The following is a 21,806-nucleotide window of genomic DNA, read 5'->3' on the forward strand; positions in this document are numbered from 1 at the left end:
TTCACAACGAAGGCTTGATTCGCCTCACTTTCCCCAGCGCAATTCGCAAAGGAACACCCCTCCTAGCTTCCACGACACAACCAAACAACACTGGTCTTCAACAATAAAACGTCATTTCAACCACAATCATGGCAGACGGAGCTGGTATCGACCGCAAGGCTGATGAGAAGATTCAATTCTCAACCTCGAAGGAGGTCACGGTGCATCCGACCTTCGAGTCGATGTCACTGAAAGGTACGTCGCAGATCATGGAACCCTGGAGGGCATCGCGCGCTAACAATGGTTCTCACAGAGAGCCTCCTTCGCGGTATTTACGCATACGGGTACGAATCACCGTCCGCCGTCCAGTCTCGAGCCATCGTCCAGATCTGTAAGGGCCGCGACACTATCGCACAGGCACAGTCCGGAACGGGTAAAACGGCCACCTTCTCCATCAGCATGCTCCAAGTCATCGATACCGCCGTACGCGAGACACAGGCGCTTGTCCTCTCCCCGACCCGCGAACTTGCGACACAGATTCAGAGCGTCGTGATGGCCTTGGGAGACTACATGAACGTGCAGTGCCATGCTTGCATTGGTGGCACCAACGTGGGCGAGGATATCCGCAAACTCGATTACGGCCAACACATCGTATCGGGAACTCCAGGTCGTGTTGCCGACATGATCCGCCGCCGCCACCTGCGCACCCGCCACATCAAGATGCTCGTGCTCGATGAAGCCGACGAGCTTCTCAACCAGGGTTTCCGGGAACAGATCTACGACGTGTACCGCTATCTTCCCCCTGCCACCCAGGTCGTGGTTGTCTCGGCCACGCTCCCATACGATGTCCTCGACATGACAACCAAGTTCATGACGGACCCGGTTCGCATCCTTGTCAAGCGTGACGAGTTGACGCTCGAAGGCTTGAAGCAATACTTCATCGCCGTGGAAAAGGAGGACTGGAAGTTCGATACGCTCTGCGACCTGTACGACACCCTCACCATCACTCAGGCGGTCATTTTCTGCAACACACGGCGCAAGGTCGACTGGCTCACCGACAAGATGAGAGAGGCCAACTTCACCGTCAGCAGCATGCACGGCGACATGCCGCAAAAGGAGCGTGACAGCATCATGCAGGATTTCAGACAGGGCAACAGCAGAGTCCTAATCTCGACCGACGTTTGGGCCCGTGGTATCGACGTCCAGCAAGTGAGCCTGGTCATCAACTACGATTTGCCAAGCAACCGTGAGAATTACATCCATCGTATCGGCCGTTCGGGTAGATTCGGCCGTAAGGGTGTGGCCATCAACTTCGTTACGAGCGAGGATGTGCGCATTCTACGAGATATCGAGTGTATGTGGCTCCCATCTCCATGCTTTAGCTGTGGCTAATTTTTTGGCAGTGTATTACTCGACCCAGATCGATGAGATGCCCATGAACGTCGCCGATCTCATTTCTTAATGTGGGACAACAATGGTGTCATTCGTGGAGCTGAGGATGAGGATGAGGACTGCGAGTCAATTCCGCTGTATGTCCAGTACAGCCAACAGGTTGTGGGAGGAAAAGGGCCTGATCCCTAAAGGTACAGTGATCTTGTCCTCCCACCGGTCGAGTTAATTTAGTATGGTTGACTAATAGCAAATGAACAGGGCTTGTCGAGATTGTTAAGACCCAACAGGTCAACCCCAACAAACATATCAAGGGCGAGAAAGTCTTGCGGTCTAGAAACCGATGTCGAGCACGGCGTCGAGATGTAGCCTAGGGCCTTCGGGCTTCCTCTCAGGAGATTCAAGATACCTAGGAGTTATTGCAACTTGCACTAGTCAGATGAAAAGCGACGTCACTATTTGGTTACATTCAGCGTATAAACCCCGTGCATTTTGTCCCTGATTTCCAGACCAACAAACAAGGCGTTGCTGCCCTCCACTCGCGAGTGCTGCATCGCCACGTCCTGTCCTACCTTAGTCGCACCAAGATGGCCCCCCACACCTCGTAGTCCGAACCAGAGAACGCTCAGCACACAACGCCGCTTCCGCCAAGAATCCATCCGCAGCTTGAAGCCCACAACCAGGTATGCGCAGGAGTGGAAAACAGGGACGAGACGAATTTATCAGGTTGAAAAACGTGCTCGGTCAAGGATGCAAGGGGTGTTATTTTCAAGCTGGGAAAAGGATTGAACAGTGCGCCGAGCACGACTACCTACCTATGGACAACGGGCGGTAGTTGTTTGAAGGACAGAAGTCTATTGTTGAAACCGCCGAGGCCACCGCACTGAAGAAGCTGATGAAGGAGATCCGTGGTTTTCCTGTGAGATAAAGTTTCCGAGACGGCATCGTAATGCAAATCCCACGGCGAGTGTAGTGCGATAAATACCGCACCATGAATCGAGCCATAATCCCCCTCTCGAGTAGCAACGACCGTGTTGTAGGACCTACGCCGTGTTAAGATGTAAGCGTGCCGATCCATCGACCCCAGACGCGACGCGGGACCGCCCTGGCCATTACATTGAGACCATATATTACTCCTGAATTGGACGTTAGTTAACGTGCAATTGCATCCTGATAATCCTTCTGGCCTAACTGAGCCACATCCACAGAAACAGCATTCCAGTTTCCCGTCCTACTACTTCTTGGTCTATAACTTCTTAGCTAGGCAGCATTCTTGTAGTTCGTTTCAGTACAGCTGACAGGAATATAGACGTGAAACCTCGCAAACGCTTCTAGGATATCATGGATATAACCTTGCCATAGCACCCGCATTTCAGTATAGGTATTTTCAAGAGCAGAACAATCAACCTCGAGTCTCAGCGTGCAACCACATCATCTTGGGCGAAGCGTACACTCTTACTGGGTTCGTGATACCTCATATAGACAACACTGATTCGCACGCAAGAGATCACGAATGAACTCAATTCAGCAATAGCCGATTAACTTGCGGAGAATATGGACAACTCGACAACTGGCAACAAGCCTGCGGCAAGAAAGACTGCAGCATCGACAACTACAGCATCGGCAACTGCAACATCGGCAACTGCGACATCAACATCCGGAACACGAACTGGGACACGGACAACCGGTACGGGAACAACCGGAACGGCAGCAAATACAAATGCCGCAAAACCTACCCCCCGTATTATCAACGTAGGGCCACCTGGCGCTCAAATTACCGCAGCGGAACCTCGTCCTACCCCCACTCCGTCGCCGCCGGCGGGCATGAGTTCCGCGACCCTCGAGAACATTGTCGGCCGACTCGCCACGGCTCTTGGTGACAAGTCCTACGCCATAATCGGCACCGCCGCTAATTCCTTACTCGGCATTGGCCCCGTTGGAAGTTCCGTGGATGTCCTCGTTCCTACTGGCACTCCCTCGAGAAGGGCTGAGAAGCTATGTACGAGCCGCACCACCACCCGCTTCAAGTTTGTTACGAACAAAGGCGTCTTCTACACGAGAGGAGACGGCGGTAAAGAAATCCCTATCACATTCTGGGAACCAAAGGAGGTCAACCAGCAGTGTCCCGAGACCATGACCGATATTGTCATGGTCGGGAATGTGCGCGTCTTGAAGCCAACGCTGCTCCTCAACATTCACTGTCACAACTGGCTAAAGTCCCAATCGGGGCCGGGGAAAAGTTCCGGGAATGCGGCCGCTCATAGCATCGACCTCCTGCTGAGACACATTGCTAAAGAGACGAAAAAGGAAGTTTCCAATGCTACGGGGGAGTTTCTTGTCAAGTTTGCTGCCGCTAAGCCTGAAGCCCACGCAGGCTTTCGGGATCTTGGGATCTTGGGCCCACATTAGATACCTTAGGTAGAGACAAGGACGACGGAGACGAAGGCGGCGAAGTTGATAGAAACTGAATGAACGGCTGGTCCGTTTTAGTAGCAGCTTCTACTCACAAACTTATTGTCCAACGCCCAGTCTTCAAGTCCTAGGAGATCTATCCGCGTGGTTGAGGTGGCATGCGCTACGGCGGGTCAGAAACCCCAGTGATACACTTTTTTTTTTTTTTTTGTCTTTTTTTTTGCGTTTTATTTTGAATTCTAGGTCATGTCCTGTATGAAAGTACCGGAAAATTAAATAAACCTGTTAGTTTTGGTAACCTCGGAGGTTGTTAGCATCTTTGAGTGCGAGTGTTACTTGCCACCGACATCTTGGATGGATGGAGGATTGCACGACGTCAAGGGGGGATCGGGACAGAGATAGGTTAAACCGGACAGCTGGGCAACAACGAATCTAGCAAATAAGGTGGAAGGAAGATGCTAAGGAGTGAACAAGGCTCAAGGAAGTACCTTACAAAAGCCCGTTGCTAGGTAGGTAATCAAGGTTTGAGCTGGAAGCAGAACGCATTCCATTTGTACCCCTGATCGGCGAAAACGAGTCCCACTATCTCACTCAGTATCCTTACCTCTACAACAACGTCCTTGCTTGCTCATCACCGTCTTCGAACTCGACACTAAATCCCACGGATATCAACCTAGCACAGACCTGTGTCATAATCCTGTCGCAGATTAAGACCTCAGCGGATGCCCTGGGAATTGGACTTTGGACCTCGGGCCTCGCACCAAGATGGAGACATAATCAAATTAAAGTACATACAACGTAAACAAGTGAACGGCAAGTATCACAAGCTGAAAGGGAGCACAGTACCACTTAGATTATTACGGCCGACACATCGACAACATGCGCAAGCGCCCCAATTGCCACGTTCCGGATGTTAAACCAACCCGTACTTTCGGCCCGCCACCCCTTCCAAACGAGTATGTGGGGGCACGTGGTAGCAATCGGTGGCCTTGTTGTGGTGTAAGATGTCCCACCCGCCGGGTGCAAACATACACGCGTACAATCCTAGCCGTGGCACATTACAATCCTCGGACGGCTATCCCTGCCGGGCCCAATTAGCGAGTAATAGACGTTTACTGTATGGTATGTTACCTCTTCTGGTCGAACGTGGGCACGAAAGCTCGTGGAAGGTCGTGATGAAGTTGTAGCCGAGGCGACACCCGAGCTCTTGAGCTTCAGGTTTGTTTCTGAAATTCTGTCCCCCCACCTCGCTTAGCGGGGGGGGTTCGATGACGACAGCTTTCGGGTGCTGCCGCGAACAATCTACGGGCTCATATTATCCACCTTCCTTGAACCCATGAGCCCATATATTACCCGCGTCAGGCCTGCAGAAGCTACCTTACTGATAGAGCAGACACCTCCACACCACCCCGTTAAATCCCGCGGTTGGGATTGCGCTAGTCAATTCGAAGCAGGAAGCGGCCGGGAAGTTACCCACAGCACGCAATAGCTCTGAGGTTCCCAACACGGCAGCTCCAAAAAGGGGGTGATGTGGGCAGTGGGCGGAATAAGCATCGGGTGCCCCGGAAGCGAGCGGGCGGGACACCAGAGGGAACAAGCTCTCTGGGCACTGAGCTAAGCTTTCTCGGCATTTCCATCCCGGCCTGCTCCCTTTGTTAGCTTCATTAGCCTGGCTGGGCATGTGTTCCTGAGCAAACTCGACCCACACAACACCCCTTCCGGCACTTGGATTGGCCAATTCGGCTTACAACGTGTGCATCCCCGATTGCCAACACAGGGTGATCCAGGCCGGAAAGGGAAGTTGGTAGGCTTGGGTAGGTGATGGCTACGGCAATCCGTATTTCCACTTCTCACTAGCACCTCTGCCTCTGCGCTTTTATAAACATTGCCGCAGTCGTAGCTCGATCTTTCCTTCATTTCCCCCCCTTCCCTCACCACAACCCCCCTCCCACCTCCCTCAGGACTTTCCGACCTGGTCAAGCACGGAACCAATCACCCCCCCTCCCACGTGCACCCCCTCCCAACGCAGGCTGCCAATCAGGCAGCTCAGGAAGAAGCTCAACAACCATGCTTCACCACACTTTCCTCCTCACCGCCGCGCTCGCCGCCACGCTCGGCGACTGCGGCTCGACCGTCTTCGAGTCGCTGGCGACCAAGCCCGCGGGCTGGACACGCCTGGGCGACGCTCCCGACACCCAACACCTCAAGCTGCGCATCGCGCTGCACCAGCCCGACGAGGCGCTCTTCGAGCGCACGCTGTACGAGGTGTCGGACCCGGCGCACGCGCGCTACGGACAGCACCTGTCGCGCGACGCGGTGGCCTCGCTGCTGGCGCCGCGCGCCGAGTCGACCGCCGCCGTGCTGGCCTGGCTGCGCGGGGCGGGCGTCTCGCCGGGCCAGGTGGATGCGGATGGGGAGTGGGTCAATGTGGGCGTGACAGTGCGCCAGGCGGCGGCGTTGCTGGAGGCGGATTTTGGGGTGTGGGGTCAGGATGGTACGGATGTGAAGAGGGTACGCGCGCTGCGGTATTCGGTGCCCGATGAGGTCGCGCCGCATATTCGGATGGTGGCGCCGGTGGTCAGGTTTGGGCAGGTCAGGCCGGCGCGGAGCCAGGTGTTTGAGGTGGTTGAGCCGCCGGTGCAGCCGCAGGCGAAGGTGGCGTCCGCCATCCCGCCGCAGGAGCTGGATGTCAAGGCGTGCAATACCAGTATCACCCCCGAGTGCCTGCGGGCGCTGTACAAGATCGGCTCGTACCAGGCCAAGGCGAGCAAGAACAGCTTGTTTGGTGTCGCGGGGTATTTGGAGGAGTGGGCCAAGTATGACCAGCTCGAGCTGTTCAGCGACACGTACGCGCCGTATGCTTCCGACACCAACTTCACCGCGGTGGGCGTCGCTGGCGGGGTGAACGAGCAGGGGCCGTCGGAGCAGGACGATATTGAGGCCAACCTGGATATTCAGTACGCTGTCGCTTTGTCGTACAAGACTCCGGTTACGTACTACAGCACTGCGGGGCGTGGACCTTTGGTGCCGGATCTTGAGTGAGTCGTACCACCGAACATCGAAAGTGGGATTGTGCTAACCCAGTCACAGCCAGCCAGACGCCGACGAGGTATGACCAGACCGCTTTCGAGGTTTCGTTTCATGTCGTGTCGTACTAATGAAATTTAGTCTTCCAACGAGCCGTACCTGGACTTCTTCTCCTACCTGCTGAAGCTGCCCGACCAGAAGCTGCCGCAGACCCTGACCACGTCATATGGCGAGGATGAGCAGTCAGTGCCTCGCCCGTATGCCGAGAAGGTCTGCCAGATGATCGGCCAGCTGGGCGCTCGCGGCGTGTCCATTCTCTTTTCCTCGGGGGAGTTAGTCGTCATTCCTGGCAACCATGATACCCGGAGAATGTGGCTCTGACTCGTTTATTCATTAGCACCGGCGTCGGCTCCGCATGCCAGACCAACGATGGCAAGAACACAACCCGCTTCCTGCCCATCTTCCCTGCGTAAGTCTACACACAACCCCCCGCCCTCACTCAACAATAACATCAACTAACGCCAACGCCATCAGCGCTTGCCCTTACGTCACCTCCGTCGGCGGTACCCGCTACATCCAGCCAGAGCAGGCCGTGTCCTTTTCCTCGGGTGGCTTCTCTGACATCTGGCCACGCCCCTCCTACCAAGACTCCGCCGTGTCCAAATACCTAAAGGACCACCTCAAGGGCCGCTGGGAGGGTCTCTACAACCCGGAGGGGCGCGGGTTCCCGGACGTGGCGGCGCAGGGGGTGGCCTACCACGTCTTCTCGCAGAACAAGGACATTCTGGTGTCCGGGACCAGCGCGTCGGCGCCCATGTTCGCGGCGCTGATCAGCCTGCTCAACAACGCGCGCCTGGCCGAGGGCCGCCCGCCGCTGGGCTTCCTCAACCCCTGGCTGTACTCCAAGGAGGTGAGCCGCAAGGGCGCGCTGACCGACATTGTGCACGGCGGCTCCACGGGCTGCACGGGTAAGGACATGTACTCGGGCCTGCCGACGCCCTTTGTCCCCTACGCGAGCTGGAATGCCACCCCCGGCTGGGACCCCGTCACGGGGCTGGGCACCCCGGTCTTTGATAAATTGCTGGAGCTGACCGCGCCGGGCGGAAAGCACCTGCAGATTGGGGCTGGCCTTGGTGTTGGCATCAATATTGGGGTCAGTGTTGGAGGGCGTGATTGAGAAAGCCCAGTTTGCGGTGGTTAGATATAGATATCTTACCCATAATACAGCCTGAGTTGTGCGTATTCTGAATGTGCGTGCCTCAAATCTATTCCGCTAAGCTGCTTCGTGGTGTAAAGGAATGTATCGGTACAACCGTACAATACATGACTCTGGTTGCGGTTTGTGCAGTCAGTTTTCCCATCTCCGAATTCTCTTGGTCACCAAGGACAAGAAGGCGAAAAGAAGCACGCTGCAGAACTGCCCGGTGAAAATTAAAATCGGGACTGCCAGGCTGTAATCTGTACTTGAACGTGAGGGGGCCAGGGAATGACTGAGTTGATTGAACTCGGAAGGAGTACCACTCAGCCCTTAGTACCTTAGTTTAGGGCTCGCCCAGTGGTCAAGGAGGAAGCTGCCTTAACTCATGCCTCACGAGCCCATCCCCTTCGATTGATATTTTTGAATCTCAAATTCTTAACCGAGACCGTTGAACTCTCCGGGGAACCAGGGTCACTCCACAAGCTGCTGCTCGCGTGGGACATCGGCGCATTTCTCTCAGATTATGAATCACGTCAATATTCCCCCCGTCTACGATCCTCCATATTGAGGTATCGTAACTACCGACAATGTTTCCCGCGATGCTAATGCAGATGCCAAGTGCCTCAGCAGGGCCCTGTTTGTTGATATCCCCGTCAATGTCCGACAAAACACCGAGCTGAACCAGGCGATGAAAGGCTGTGGAAGAATATTTAGCAGAATAGCAAGGTCGACGATTGGTTTGATACCACTCCAATCGGGGTCCCCGCGCGAAGGACAGCAAAGGATTCGGTATTAGTCTGGACCCGGGTGTGCCCCACTGAAGAAAGCACGCGGATGACCGATCGACGTTGCAAATGGCCCCCGGCATGAGCCAACTGGGAAGGTGAAAGATACGGACTGCCCAGCCAGACACCGAGGGGCGTGGAACTTACCGTGGCACGAAAACCCGCCGGCCCCGCTACGGGTTCGACATCGCAATTAATTCCCTTCTTCGCACAACGAAATAGGAAGCTTTTCCCCACAAGTTGACCACTTCACCTCCGGAGTCGGGGAGGGCGGCGGGGTGGGAGCCCGCCAACCCGGCACTGTCAGCTGGGCCCAGGCCGTGCCGGGTATCCCCGCGTTTTGGCCCACTCCCACCGCAACGGCTTCTTCTGGTGTGGGTTTGGCTGGCGGGGAGGTTGATGAACTTGATGGCCCGAGTCAGCAAGGATGATTTCTTCCTTTGGGCTCTCTCAGCCACGCTTTGTCGACGAACGGTGAGTTTCGCGAATAGACTAACGGCATTCACACTCTGTTCCTGGGGTTTATCTGATGCAACATTGGAGGTAACTAATCTACAGCATGTCTGTCCATGGACCACGCGTGCATCTCGCCTCACGTGGCCATCAGAAAGCTGAGGTTGAAAGCTGCCTTCCCTGCTTCCCAGTCCGTGGGGCCCCGCCGTTTCCTGCTATTTCGCCGAGTTTGTGCCACATCGTCACCACTGATCGGCAGCGATGGCAGTCGGCATTGCCTGGAAGCCATGAGAGAGCCCGCTCTTGGCAAGCTAGTCAAGCATCGGCCAAGACCCTAAGGCAACACGAAGCCGCCGCTTGGCAGGACGAGATCTTTCCCCGTTCGGATCGTGACCGAAGCCAAGAATTTCCCCAGAACCCCAGAATCCCTTCTTTTTTTCCTCCAGCCATCAACCCGGCGCCCCAGTGTGCTCGGCCCAACTGCCTCGAGGCTGCGTATGCATCTCCAACCAGTTCTCACCTCAACATGTTTGGAGATCGTGGGGTTCAACCCCGCACCGCATCCCTGGCATGGTCACACTCGGGATGCGACCTGCTCACCAAGGCACCACAAACCACACCACACACCATGCAGCCGGCAAGTAACGGAGTTGGCAGACTCGCATGAAGGGATGTGAGACAATCATTGCCCAGATAGCGGTGGGCGTCCATGATCCCGCCTCTAAGAATCAGGCCCTATAAGACATCATCTCAGCCCAGCTCTGCAGATCAGCTGTGTTCCAAATCCGCATGTCTCGCCCCCTTCCTTGCTTTTTCTGCAGCCTTTTTCTCCCAGACGTTGCCCGATTATTATTGCCCACGCAGCAGTAAGGCGGCAGCAATAAAGCGATGGAATCCACGCACGAACCGGCCGACCCCATCGCCAAGGGGGTGTGGGCAACAGCAAAGCAGTCATGGCACGACCTGTTCAACTTCAAGCAGCGTGTTGTCGTCACCAACGAACTTGGCGAGACGAGCACAGAGTGGGCGCGACCCGTACCACTGCGCAACCCCATCAGTCTGCTTGCCCAGCTGTCCGGGCGCGACTGGCTCTTCTTCATCGTCGGTTTCGCCGCTTGGAGCGCCGATGCCTTCGACTTCCACGCGCTCTCCATCCAACAGGTCAAGCTAGCGGAATACTACAACACCACAAAAACAAATGTCTCCACCGCCATCACCCTCACGCTGCTCCTGAGGTCGGTTGGCGCGGCCATGTTTGGTCTCGCTGGTGATAAATGGGGGCGCAAATGGCCTATGGTGGTTAACATGATCGTGCTCGGTGTGCTGCAAATCGCCACTATCTACAGCTCCACATTCTCTCAGTTCTTGGCTGTGCGATCGCTGTTCGGCTTGTTCATGGGCGGAGTGTATGTTTTTTTTTCTGATTCCACTTCGACGACAATCACTAACGCAGAATAGATATGGCAACGCCATCGCCATGGCTCTGGAGAACAGCCCGACGGATGCCAGAGGTCTCATGTCCGGCATCCTCCAGCAAGGGTACTCTTTTGGTTACGTATGTGCCGCGTGCGCAAACCTCGGCGTAGGCGGCGGCGTCGAAAGCTGGAAGACCGTATTCTGGATTGCCGCCGGTATATCCATCGGCGTTGGCCTTATCCGCTGCCTCTTCCCCGAGTCCCAACAGTTCATCGAAGCGCGCAAGGCCGGAAAGGCCCAAGCCAATCCGTCGGCGTTCTGGAGGGAAACTAAGATCATGCTTGGCCAGGAGTGGAAGATGTGCGTCTACTGCGTCATCCTCATGACCTGGTTCAACTGTAAGCCTGTTGTATCCCACCTATCTATCCCCTTCCTATGCTGACCCACCCTCCAGACTACAGCCACACCTCCCAGGACAGCTACACGACCTTCATGCTCACCCAAAAAGAACTTGCCAACGACGGCGCCAGCCGCGCAAGCATCCTCATGAAGGCCGGCGCCTGCGTGGGCGGCACCATCATCGGGTACATCTCGCAATGGTTCGGCCGACGCCGCACCATCATCGTCGCCGCCATCATCAGCGGCGTGCTCATCCCGGCGTGGATCCTGCCTGAGGGCGAGCGCAGCCTGTCAGCGTCGGGCTTCTTCATGCAGTTCTTCATCCAGGGCGCGTGGGGCGTCATCCCCATCCACCTCAACGAGCTCTCCCCGCCGGCCTTCCGCTCCTCCTTCCCGGGCCTCACCTACCAGCTCGGCAACATGATCTCGTCCCCCTCCGCCCAGATCGTCAACGCCATCGCCGAGAGCCATTTCGTGACGAGCAAGAGCGGCAACCGCGTCGAGGCGTACGGGCCGACCATGGGGATTGCGACGGCCATCATTGCCACGGGAATTGCGGTCACCACGGCGGTGGGACCGGAGAAGCGCGGCAGGGAGTTTGAGAAGACCCTGCCGGCGGGCATGAATGTTGTGCAGGAGGGCAAGGCGGCGGATGATTTGGAGAGGGCTGATACGAGGGAATCGAAGCCGGCGGTGGCGGGGACAGAGGATGTTGGGACGTTGGGGGAGAAGAAGTAATGTGCGAGTGGCGGAGCGTGGTTGCGACGGCTGATGAAAGGTTGTTAACCGGTTAGACCTAAGCATTGGATGATACACCTTGGTTATCAGTTATACAACCCCTTATTGTTCTGCGCCTATGAGACTCGGGAATCGCAGGCGTGAAATAGCTTCATTTACGTGATTTTGCACGGTAAACTCGCTCGCGAAAAGGTACCGGTAATTTATGAACCCACTCGCGAAAAGATAAACTCTCTAGTGGAAAGGATTAGCCGCTCGGTCTCGTGCCGCGGATGAGTCTCAAGAGAATAAACTAGATCCATGCACCCGTAAACTATCCTCACTGTCCTGGCTCGTCTGGCTGGCCGGGCTTTCACGACGTGTGTTGTATCTCTTAATGCCCTTCCGGGCCTCCGCCTCAGAATGCCCAAGGGTCTCGGCCGTCACGCCGGCTAGATGCATCGTCATTCCGAGCAGATTGGTGCTGAACGCCACCATATGATCCTGGTTCGTCGTAACGAACGGACCATAAACATGGACCTTTAGAAAGCCGTCCTCGGGCCCAGGGGGGGCACAGCCGTCCAGGCCGTAATATTTCAACTTCTTATCGCCGAAGTACAATGCTTGCATTCCGGTACTAAGGTCTACGGATGGATCCAAGGGGGGTTTCGGGAGACACCCCTCAACGCAATAGTATTTCCAGAACGCATCAAACTCCCCAATCACAATACAGCACTCTTCGCGATTTTGTGATATGAGAAGACATCTAATTGGAGTTACAGTTGATTAGTGTCCGTAGGAAATAATTTACAGGGAAATGGAAAGAGGAAGAGAAAGAGGAAGAGAAAGAGGAAGAGAAAGAGGAAGAGGAAGAGAAAGAGGAAGAGAAAGAGGAAGAGAAAGAGGAAGAGAAAGAGGAAGAGAAAGAGGAAGAGAAAGGGAGAGTGGAAAGGAAAAAGAGCAGAAAATAAATGGGGAAGAAAAAAAAGAATATAAAGAAGAGAAAAAGAGTTAAATACCGGCGAGGCCCTTTTCGGTTCGATTCGGCTGGCGGTTTCAAGAAGCGCCGAGTAACATCCATCTTGCCTTGTTCCTGTTCCGTTCGGAGACAGTTGTTCTGCCACGCGAAAATCTCGGCAGTCTCCTGCCACTCGATCAATTTCCGGCCAACTGCGGTTTTACCCCGGGTTTGGCGTTTGACTTCTATGAGGGCGAGGGTCTCATATAAGGAATAAAGGTGACCGTCTGTTTGAGTTTCCAGGAGCTTGAAGTGCTTACCTTGTTGGCACTTTGTACAGATGTATCAGCCAGGGTCTGCTGCGAATCGTTATTTCTGCGGCGCTCCTTGATGTGAAATATATTTTTCTCAATGGTCCACCTTGCAAGGCCCGTTCTGATAAGGTCGTAGGACGGTTCCGGCTCGATCTGCGCTTTGCTGGGGCTGTCGGGGGCCCGCGTAAACTCCTTGGTAAATGGTCGAGTCAGGATCGAGGAAAATCCGGCCATGGCCTTGTTGACAATTGCCTCATCTGCGGCGTCGCAATTAGTTGGTGGTGGCAATCTATAGTTGGGCTTTGTGGAAGAAGTTTTGTTGGGACCCGCCTCGATGGCGTTTCTTCATGGGTGTCACCAACGGCAAGTTCTTCTCTTCTGTTGGTAAAGCCGTTGCCGCCGTAGGCATCGGTGAGGACATGGTTCTGGTCAACTTTCGCCGAGGCAAACTGCCCTTGGATGCGAATATCTGGGTCGGAATTCCCCACCAATCTCCTATAATGATCAAAGTCTTCCCAGGCGCCTTTCTCAAGCAACTGCGGGGCGGCGGTGGCGTATTTCTCGTCGACAAATTGCTGCAAGTCGAAATCAGAAGCGTCATGCGTCATTACGCAAGCTCTGAAGTGCAGGAAATGTTCGTACATCAGTTTCGAACCAGACGGGTTCGCCATGCTATGGCCGATTTTCCATCGAGACAGGTCGCTAAGATGGATGGTGGCCGGGTCAGAAAGTTTCAAGAACGTTTGTATGCTGTCCCCCCATTCACCTGCGTTGATAGGATTAGGGTCGAGGCGAGTGTCTGCGCACTTGAAGTTGGGAAAGTTGCTAGGAGCAACCGAGCTGCCGGAAGCCATGACTTATCCAGCTATCGCGCTGCAGTCGGGGAATTGGGCGAGAAATGATTAATAGCCCTGGAATAACAGAGACGTGAGGATGGCTGTCGTCAGGAGTGCGGACAGTTGAGGAACAACAAAAATAGAAGGGATGGTGAAAAAACAATCGAATTGGATGCGGAGCCGAAGGCCAACTTGATACTGACTGACTTGGCTAAGTGAAAGGCAAAGGAAGAAAACAAGAGGTTCAGCAGGTTGAAAGGGTCCTAAATAATGGCTCTAGGCTATCGATCCCGAAAGGTGGCCTACCGACAGAACCCTACATCTTCAACACACATTGATTTGGCAGCCGATTCACTTCACCCCAAGAAGTAGAAGATGCCCACCACGTGGGCACGACGCCGGTACCCACAACAGATCCCATGTCATATTAGCCACGCCATCACACCTTAATCACCAACGCCATCGCATGTGGCTCGATCTGTGAATGGTTGTTAGTGTCATCCTCATCTCGTATGCAATCCGGATACTTTGTCTCGCCGACGGGTGTACTGGCAATCCAACGCACTAAGAGATATGCGTCGTCCGTCGGCTCGGGCGCATGGAAGTCCAAGACGCGGGATTGTCGAATTATAAGATAATTGCCGTCCCAATGAGCTTGTGTGATGCGCGCACCTCGATCGTGATAGTAAGTGCGCAACAAAACCTGGGTACTCCGTTGTTAGCTAGCGTCCTGAGCTTTTATCAACGCCAGAAAGCTAGGATGGGACCCAACTTACCGGTAGAATGCGGTGATGCACGAATAAACCGTGCCGGAGCTGGTAGAGTATGCAGTGTATGGCGCTTGCCACCTCTGCGCGGAGCATGGGTCCAAGCCCGCCCGGGATGGGGTACGGATATTTAACGGCCATCATTACATGCGGCTTGAGGTTGTCTTCCACGTGATGGTCGTTCCAGGTTACGAACTTGCCATCCCCGAGCGATTCGTGATAATACGGGCAATCGCTGTCCATACACCTATTTCGTGACTGTCGTCAGTTCCACGGGAGAAAATAAACAGCTACAGAATCCAGTGTTAGTTACTGACGACCCAGTGCCCAAGCGGTCTTTGGCATAAGCCCTCGCCGGTAGCGTCCAACAGCTTCAATGAACCAGTTCATTCGAAAATCGGCGCAGGATGTGTCGCCACACCAGCGTTTGCGGTCGAACTTTTGGCAATGGTACTATTTAGGGCGTGTGTGCCCGGCCTGCGCGTGGCTATTCTCGACAAGGGTTCGGATCTCGTTGCCGGGGGGGAGGGGTTAAGGCCGAAAAAATACAGGCTCGAGGTCAAGCGGTTGATCTTCGTCGATATCCAGGGGCAAAAGCTTGCGGGTTGAGAGAGCCTCCAATTCGCGGTCAAAAATCCGAGGCTCAGCTAAACTACCGGAGAGGACAGTTTCAAGCATTTGCTCGAATCGATCGACCAAGCGAAGTCGGAATTCGCGACGCTCCAGAACTCGTAGTTCGCTGATGATTGGAGATGCCATGATGATTTACAGTACACTAAGTGGTTGGATTGGGGTGTCGAAAGGGTGTGAATAAGATACTCATGTGGCATGTTATCTCGGCGTTGCATGGTGGCAACTCTCGGGTTGTATCGCCCGAATGTTGCCCTGGCAACGACCACTTCCGGCTTCGCATAACCCTAACCCCGATAGTGCGGCTCACCGAACAGCGGCCCATCACCGATTCGTGGTGGGGAGACAGCATAGGTATGAAGCAACTGCCATGGAGGTATAATGCTATTATCATACAAGAGCAATGGCGATCAAGGCGACTGACAACGATGCTGCAAGACTAGATTTGGGTTCGGGGTTTCTGGCCACCATGATGACCCATCTTCGGGGTGAACGTGTTCCACGGAAATAATCGCACGCTGTATTTAAAGTCCGCGACTGCACAGGGCATCAAATGTCCAAATCGAAATGTAGATCTCTAAAAATGAAACAATCGTCAGATTGAAAAACTGACGACAGTGATTAACGACGGATCTCATTCTTCTCTGGGCATCCATAGGCACCAAAGTGCCCATGCCACATATGCATAGCCGATTGAGGCGACAATGCCATGGCTGGACGCCCATAACTATCTGAAGAAGAAAGAGGGAAAAGAGGAGAGGAAAATTTTTGTGATGGGGATGCCGTTGAAAAGCCGCGCCAAGAGCGTGGGGCTCCCACTCACGTGCTTTGGGTTTTGCTGCAGCTGCAACCAACCAGACCAAGCATTCGAATCGCCGGAGCTCCCATTGGCTCCTGAAGCCGAGGTGCCGACCTGCCGGGGCTCGATTCCGATGCGCAACTTCAAGAGTCCAGCATCATCGACCTCAAATCTCGCATCCCACGATACCACGCCTGGTTCAGGATTTGCCCTCTGCCGCCAGCCTACAAGATGATTGCCCAACGAGTAGGAACGACGGCGCTGCGCCGAGGTACGCTTCCCTCCATTGGGAGATTATAGCTCCCCTTGACCGAACAAACCCAACCCGAAACCCCGACGGGACGATACCGAGAGACACACGGATGGACGCTAACCACATAGCAACACCACAGTCGCCGGCAAACCGAATGCCTTCTTCACCGCCAACGTAGCCCGGCTCGGGCTGGCTCAGCCCCTGTCGACCACCCAGATGAGGTCCGTACCATCAACCCCCGCACATCCCACCACCGAGACGTCATCACCCAACCCAACACCCAACACCCAACACTCCCGCACCATAACTAACCCCCCAATGCAACCAACAGGCCCGTAGCAACGCAAAAGCTCACCGCCGCCGACGCGACCGCGATCCTCGCCAAGCAGCGCATCAACCGGCCGGTGTCGCCGCACCTGGACGTGTACGACAAGCAACAGACGTGGTTCGGGGGCTCGATCTGGATGCGGATCACGGGGTCCGCGTTCAGCGGCAGCCTGTACGTGTTCGCGACGGCGTACCTGGCGGCGCCGCTCGTGGGCTGGCACCTGGAGAGCGCGTCGCTGGCGGCGGCGTTCGGCGCGCTGCCCTTCGCGGCGAAAGGCGCGCTCAAGTTCCTGGCCGCGTGGCCCTTTGCGTTCCATGCGATTAATGGTGTGCGTCATTTGTTGTTTGATATGGCGGTCGGGTTTAAGCGCCAGACGATTGTCAAGTCAGGGTGGTATATCTGGGGTGCGTCCGTGGTTAGCGGGTTGTACCTTGCTTTCTTCCTTTGAGCGGGGCGGTTTGGCAGGGGGGGCGGGGAAAAGTACAGTGCAGGGGGCAAAGGAGGGTGCCACGGCTCGAAGGCAAGGGGCTGAGAGAATGTCACGATTATGAGCTGGCAAAGGGTTGGACGAGGAGCAACACCATGTATGGACTACACAAATCCGATAGGACCTGTTTCTTTGTCAAGACACACATACACATATATGAGAATCCTAGCGCCAGTGATGGTATTCATTCGAATTACGACTATCCATTTCTAACAACCGCCATTTCCTATGCCGATACTCCTAACGCATGCCAAAAAAGAAAAAAAAGAAAAGGAAAAAGGAACATATGACAAGCCCAACCCCGACCCAGCCCTTTGGCCTCTTGAACCCCTTAACGCCGTGCGCATACCCTACCGTCCTCCCTCGTGCGTAGATCTGGAATCCCTAGGCAAGCACTACTCCAAATGCCGGACTTCCAGAATGGCCCTATTGAGCGCATGGTTCCCCAGCCGCGCAACCCTTTGCCCGACGATCGGCCCCAAGAACTCGACAACCTGCTCGCCCTCCCTCGACAGATCCACATCAGCGACCCCGTTAGCGACGGGGATGCCGGACCCGCCGACGAGGGCCTCAACAGCCTTCATGATGCCGCCGACGAGCATCTCCAGCTCCATGGCGTGGGGCTCGCCCTTGTCGTGCAGGGGCTGCAGCACGGCGCCGTCGAAGCTCTTGAGGTTAGGCAGGACCAGGACGCGGACGGCCTCGGGCCCGCCGGACGCGGCGACGCCCCGGATGGCGCCGAACAGCACGGCGAGCGGGCGCGTCGGGTCGAGGAAGTGCTTGAGGCAGGTGCGCGTCAGCTTGGGCCGCAGCAGCGCGTTGGTCGCGCCGTACTTGCGCGCCACCATCTCCAGCAGGCCCGCCGCCAGCTCGCGCAGGCCGTACTGCTCCCGCAACGTGTCGGATCCCTCGTCGGCGGCCGCCCCGCCCAGCTTGCGCGACATGAGGCACGTGAGCACGGGCGCCGAGAGCGCGCTAGCGTACGGGTCGAGGAAGAGGTTGGGGTTTTGGATGACCGCCTCGGCGAGCTCCATCATCTGGCGTAGCACGAACAGGTCATCGAGGTGGTGGGTGACTTGATTGGTGATGAAGTTGACAAAGTACGGGAGGAGCTGGTGCAGGCCGGGATCGGAGCGGACAGATTCGAGGGCCGCCTCGCGGAGCCTTGTCTTTTCCTCATCGGGGTCGTCGTCGAGTATGGCGGCTTGGATCTTATCAAAGTACAGTATCAGTTCTTTGCTGATGACGTGTTTGACCGACGGCCGGAACGAGACGTTGTCGTTGCCCGCGAGGGCTGCCAAGGGCTGGGTTCGCGCCGGGCCCCTTGGGCAAGAGGTCTTTGGACGAGGTCTCGGCAGTTGTTGGGTTTTGGGGGATAGATGGTTGGACACCCTCGACGGCAAGCCAATGAGCTGTGACGCGGGCGGTTAGCGGTGGGCATGCACGGTAATATCCTAATTTTGACAGGTACACCCACCAGTGAAGCTCATGTCTCGCGGCACCTTCGGCAGCGGGGCGTTGATGACCTTCTCAAAATCGACTTCTTCGTCGTCGATGTAGAAGAGCGGCTGACCAGGGCCAAGACTCGCTTCGCCGTACCGCAGTGGCCGGGTCGATTCGTACCCATACAGCGGTTCAACATCGAGCACTTTGAGCGCCTGTGAGACGTCCTGCACGGTCAATGTGGTGCGGTTGGCGGCGCGCATGAACCGGAGAGACTCGACGATGACCTGCCCGATTCGATATTCAACATCCTGGGCGAGCACGCGCAGCGGCTCATCGGCGAGCGATATTCCTATTGAATCGGCCACATCTCGGACGTTGTCTGGATTCCAGAGCAGCTTGGGCCCGTCGTTCGCCGCCATATTCGCGACAGCGCCACGAGGCTGTTGCGCTAAGGTGAAACGGGTTACCGATGCGGGTGATTCGAGGTCGCGGGCTAGGGTAAAATCGCCCACCGATATGGATGGATGGTGGTTTCGAATTGTTTGGTGAGAGGTGAGCTTTCGGTATCCCCGACATGCTGGGAGAGGATGCAGGAAGATTGGTGGGGCTTCGCCCCAGGCCGACAGGGCTCCTTGCTTTCTTGTGGCACGCCCACACATGCTCACAGGTTACCCCCACCTTACCACGCTCGAGCCACGGGAGCTCCGAAGCTTGGGCCTTCGGTTGCGGCTCGGAGCCTCTTCTTGCCAACACGCTCGCATCCATCCGGGCACCTTGGCAGCCTGCCGCCATCACACTTCTCATGAAGCGCCAGGTTGGGCTTAAATCACCATCTTTTGATTGTCATTTGATGCATCCAGTGCAACCCTTTCCCATGCCGATCGTCCTCCGCCATGCTCGAAATTTCCCTCAGCCACTACACATGGCATTTGCCCATCAATCACCCTGCAGCTATGATTCATCGTTGCACTTGTGCATTTTTTATTGGCGTTGGTGGTGATCGTCTTGTTAACTAACTGTATTGGTTTCCAGCAGTCCGGCTCGAGCCTGGCTGTTTTGTCTCCCCTGATTGCTTGCAGAAGCATGGAAGCGAGCTGTTTTTGACCCGACAGAGCGTTACCATGTAGGAGACCTGACACACCCGATCTGACCAGCATCGGAGTTACTTTCACCAAGAAAACCTGCTAAGCCCCATGCCAACTAGGTTTTTCTCAGCTCTACAAGGCTCTTCTGCTGGCTGGTTGACTCAAAGGCTGGCCTTGGGCTGCTTTTCTTAGCCGCTACACGCGCGAGATGCGCCAATAACTATATCTCGGCGTTTCCGTTTATGGTCGAGAGTAGCACTGCAACCTGCCGTTAGAAGAATGTCGGTGAGTACAGGGTGTGGTCGCGTTTCGATCGGGCCGCTTCAAGCACTCTTTGTGGCCGGCCCCGTCCGCGCGACATATTTGCAGTGCTGGGTAAACTTGGCTTGGCCGCCAGTACATCTGAGCGCTGCTAAACCAATCAGGCGCATGCGCACCACTCAGCTTGCAGGCATTGCAAGGCTTGCACTTGGCAGTGTTGCCAAGACCAGCTGGGCTCCGGGTTCCATGACACGAACCCATCATGATGGTTGTTGTTCCAAGGCGGCAGATGGCCGGCATTGTGGTGGTTCCTGAGCCACGTCTTGCCAAGAACTTATTGACTGCTATACGGCTTAAACAGGCCGAAAACTCAACTGGCGGCTAGGAGAGACGGCCCAGCATCCATGATCCATCCCTGCCCAGCCTCGAGGGAGTAGTGGTACCCAAACTTGGTGGGCTCTGTTGTTTTTGGAAATCCGCGGGGCACGTACTTAAGAAGACATCAAACATGCCAGTACTCATGCGTGCCTCAGGATTTGGCCTTCTCCCAACGGTGTGGCTGCACTGTAATTAAAGGAGCCGGCATTCGCCATGCACAACCAGTCTCCGCTTCCCAGGGCTACCATGCTTTCTGAGCCCATGTTGAGGAGTGACTTTCAGCTCATGTCTCGCTCCTCGGCAACCTCTCCATGCCTTATGCCGCCTCCTGCGGGTGACCGGCGGTTGTCCTGCGCCACAGGTCCAGGCCCTCCCTCGGACTATCAGTCCGTCTCGGGTCCGGATCTTGCAACATCTCCCCACTACCCCCCTTTTGGCCGGTCCGTGGTACCCGCCATGAACTCGCCCAGGGACGCCTATGCCTTCAGTTCATCTCCTGTCCCGGCACGTGGCGAAGCATCTGGTACCACAGCCTCACCTTTAGGGTCAGGGGTCTCCTTCCAGTACGCTCAGGTCCAAGGATACGGCAATGAGGATAACTGTAGCGAGCTGGGATCTGAACCCGGTAACGGTCGAGTAAGCCAAGAAACAGAGGACCACTACGACCCTCAGAGCGACGACGAACCTGGCGACGACAGTGAAGAAAGAGGCGCCGGGAGCAGGACAACCCATGGGCCGCTCAACTGCCCGTACCGCAAGAGAAACAGGCAGCGTTTCAACATCCGCGATCACGCCAAGTGCACCAACCCGTTCAAGGAATTCAGCCATCTCAAGTGCGCCCCCATCAAGACTCCGAGACAGAAGCTTTTCTGGTATGCTGACTGCTTGTATGCAGGTCACATATCAAAACTTGCCACAAGAGAGAGGGAGGGCCTGTCAACCACGAAGACCCGGCCCACGATGTTGAGGATGGGATTACCGAGGACATAGATAACCTTCTCATCGCAAGGAAAAACCGTCACAAGGTTGCCAGCTGGGAAGGATTATGGAAAACCCTGTTTCCGGACGATAAAGAAGTCCCCTCCCCAGGTACGCATGGACTTCATCAGTTTTATCAAGACCAAAATTTAACCTTCGGCCGCCGCTCTCTAGTGTACGAACCCTGTATCAAGGCCTCCGTGGACGAGTTTCCTGCCATGGCAAAAAAAGCCATGGATGAAGACATAAATGCTCAAGTGGTGCTTGTGTTTAATATCCTCAGACAAAGCCTGCATGGCAGTTGGCAGGACGCGGATACCTTGCTGCAGATCTCTTACAAAATCGTGGCGGACATGAACTCACAGTCTCAAAAGAACTTTGTGGAGTGGGCTCGAAAGTTGGAGCCCGCGGTTTCCCAAAGGACTCCCATCTTGTCCGGTTCCCTGCGCCCTCGGTCGACGAAGCCGCATCGCCGCGGAAACGGAGGTAGCCGTGACATCGCTAGAAAGGG

The 21,806-nt window shown here is 55.5% G+C and overlaps 8 protein-coding genes across 8 annotated transcripts; 6 read left to right on the forward strand and 2 right to left on the reverse strand.

The window, feature by feature from the left end:
• Nucleotides 1–128: 128 nt before the first annotated feature.
• Nucleotides 129–1,371, forward strand: CHGG_07659 (eukaryotic initiation factor 4A-12; the record flags this gene model as incomplete). Its single annotated transcript, XM_001225314.1, has 2 exons — nucleotides 129–234; nucleotides 293–1,371. The coding sequence occupies 2 exons, from the start codon at nucleotides 129–131 to the stop codon at nucleotides 1,369–1,371; spliced, it is 1,185 nt and encodes a 394-aa protein (XP_001225315.1).
• Nucleotides 1,372–2,922: 1,551 nt separating this feature from the next.
• On the forward strand, nucleotides 2,923–3,777 carry CHGG_07660 (uncharacterized protein; the record flags this gene model as incomplete). The annotated part of the gene is made up of 1 exon (XM_001225315.1): nucleotides 2,923–3,777. The coding sequence occupies one exon, from the start codon at nucleotides 2,923–2,925 to the stop codon at nucleotides 3,775–3,777; it is 855 nt and encodes a 284-aa protein (XP_001225316.1).
• Nucleotides 3,778–5,847: 2,070 nt separating this feature from the next.
• On the forward strand, nucleotides 5,848–8,055 carry CHGG_07661 (uncharacterized protein; the record flags this gene model as incomplete). The annotated part of the gene is made up of 6 exons (XM_001225316.1): nucleotides 5,848–6,818; nucleotides 6,871–6,889; nucleotides 6,949–7,139; nucleotides 7,205–7,276; nucleotides 7,342–7,960; nucleotides 8,035–8,055. The coding sequence occupies 6 exons, from the start codon at nucleotides 5,848–5,850 to the stop codon at nucleotides 8,053–8,055; spliced, it is 1,893 nt and encodes a 630-aa protein (XP_001225317.1).
• A 2,076-nt stretch (nucleotides 8,056–10,131) lies between these two features.
• CHGG_07662 (uncharacterized protein) lies at nucleotides 10,132–11,796 on the forward strand (the record flags this gene model as incomplete). The annotated part of the gene is made up of 3 exons (XM_001225317.1): nucleotides 10,132–10,649; nucleotides 10,702–11,057; nucleotides 11,114–11,796. The coding sequence occupies 3 exons, from the start codon at nucleotides 10,132–10,134 to the stop codon at nucleotides 11,794–11,796; spliced, it is 1,557 nt and encodes a 518-aa protein (XP_001225318.1).
• A 990-nt stretch (nucleotides 11,797–12,786) lies between these two features.
• CHGG_07663 (uncharacterized protein) lies at nucleotides 12,787–15,409 on the reverse strand (the record flags this gene model as incomplete). The annotated part of the gene is made up of 8 exons (XM_001225318.1): nucleotides 12,787–12,822; nucleotides 13,054–13,299; nucleotides 13,374–13,622; nucleotides 14,329–14,361; nucleotides 14,449–14,586; nucleotides 14,660–14,897; nucleotides 14,964–15,103; nucleotides 15,200–15,409. The coding sequence occupies 8 exons, from the start codon at nucleotides 15,407–15,409 to the stop codon at nucleotides 12,787–12,789; spliced, it is 1,290 nt and encodes a 429-aa protein (XP_001225319.1).
• Nucleotides 15,410–16,310: 901 nt separating this feature from the next.
• Nucleotides 16,311–17,108, forward strand: CHGG_07664 (uncharacterized protein; the record flags this gene model as incomplete). Its single annotated transcript, XM_001225319.1, has 3 exons — nucleotides 16,311–16,350; nucleotides 16,472–16,553; nucleotides 16,664–17,108. The coding sequence occupies 3 exons, from the start codon at nucleotides 16,311–16,313 to the stop codon at nucleotides 17,106–17,108; spliced, it is 567 nt and encodes a 188-aa protein (XP_001225320.1).
• A 434-nt stretch (nucleotides 17,109–17,542) lies between these two features.
• On the reverse strand, nucleotides 17,543–19,012 carry CHGG_07665 (uncharacterized protein; the record flags this gene model as incomplete). The annotated part of the gene is made up of 3 exons (XM_001225320.1): nucleotides 17,543–18,322; nucleotides 18,372–18,559; nucleotides 18,625–19,012. The coding sequence occupies 3 exons, from the start codon at nucleotides 19,010–19,012 to the stop codon at nucleotides 17,543–17,545; spliced, it is 1,356 nt and encodes a 451-aa protein (XP_001225321.1).
• Nucleotides 19,013–20,530: 1,518 nt separating this feature from the next.
• On the forward strand, nucleotides 20,531–21,536 carry CHGG_07666 (uncharacterized protein; the record flags this gene model as incomplete). The annotated part of the gene is made up of 2 exons (XM_001225321.1): nucleotides 20,531–21,189; nucleotides 21,470–21,536. The coding sequence occupies 2 exons, from the start codon at nucleotides 20,531–20,533 to the stop codon at nucleotides 21,534–21,536; spliced, it is 726 nt and encodes a 241-aa protein (XP_001225322.1).
• Between the last annotated feature and the right edge of the window lie 270 nt (nucleotides 21,537–21,806).

This window comes from Chaetomium globosum, genomic scaffold, assembly GCF_000143365.1.
Source record: "Chaetomium globosum CBS 148.51 scaffold_5 genomic scaffold, whole genome shotgun sequence".
Taxonomy (NCBI): domain Eukaryota; kingdom Fungi; phylum Ascomycota; class Sordariomycetes; order Sordariales; family Chaetomiaceae; genus Chaetomium; species Chaetomium globosum.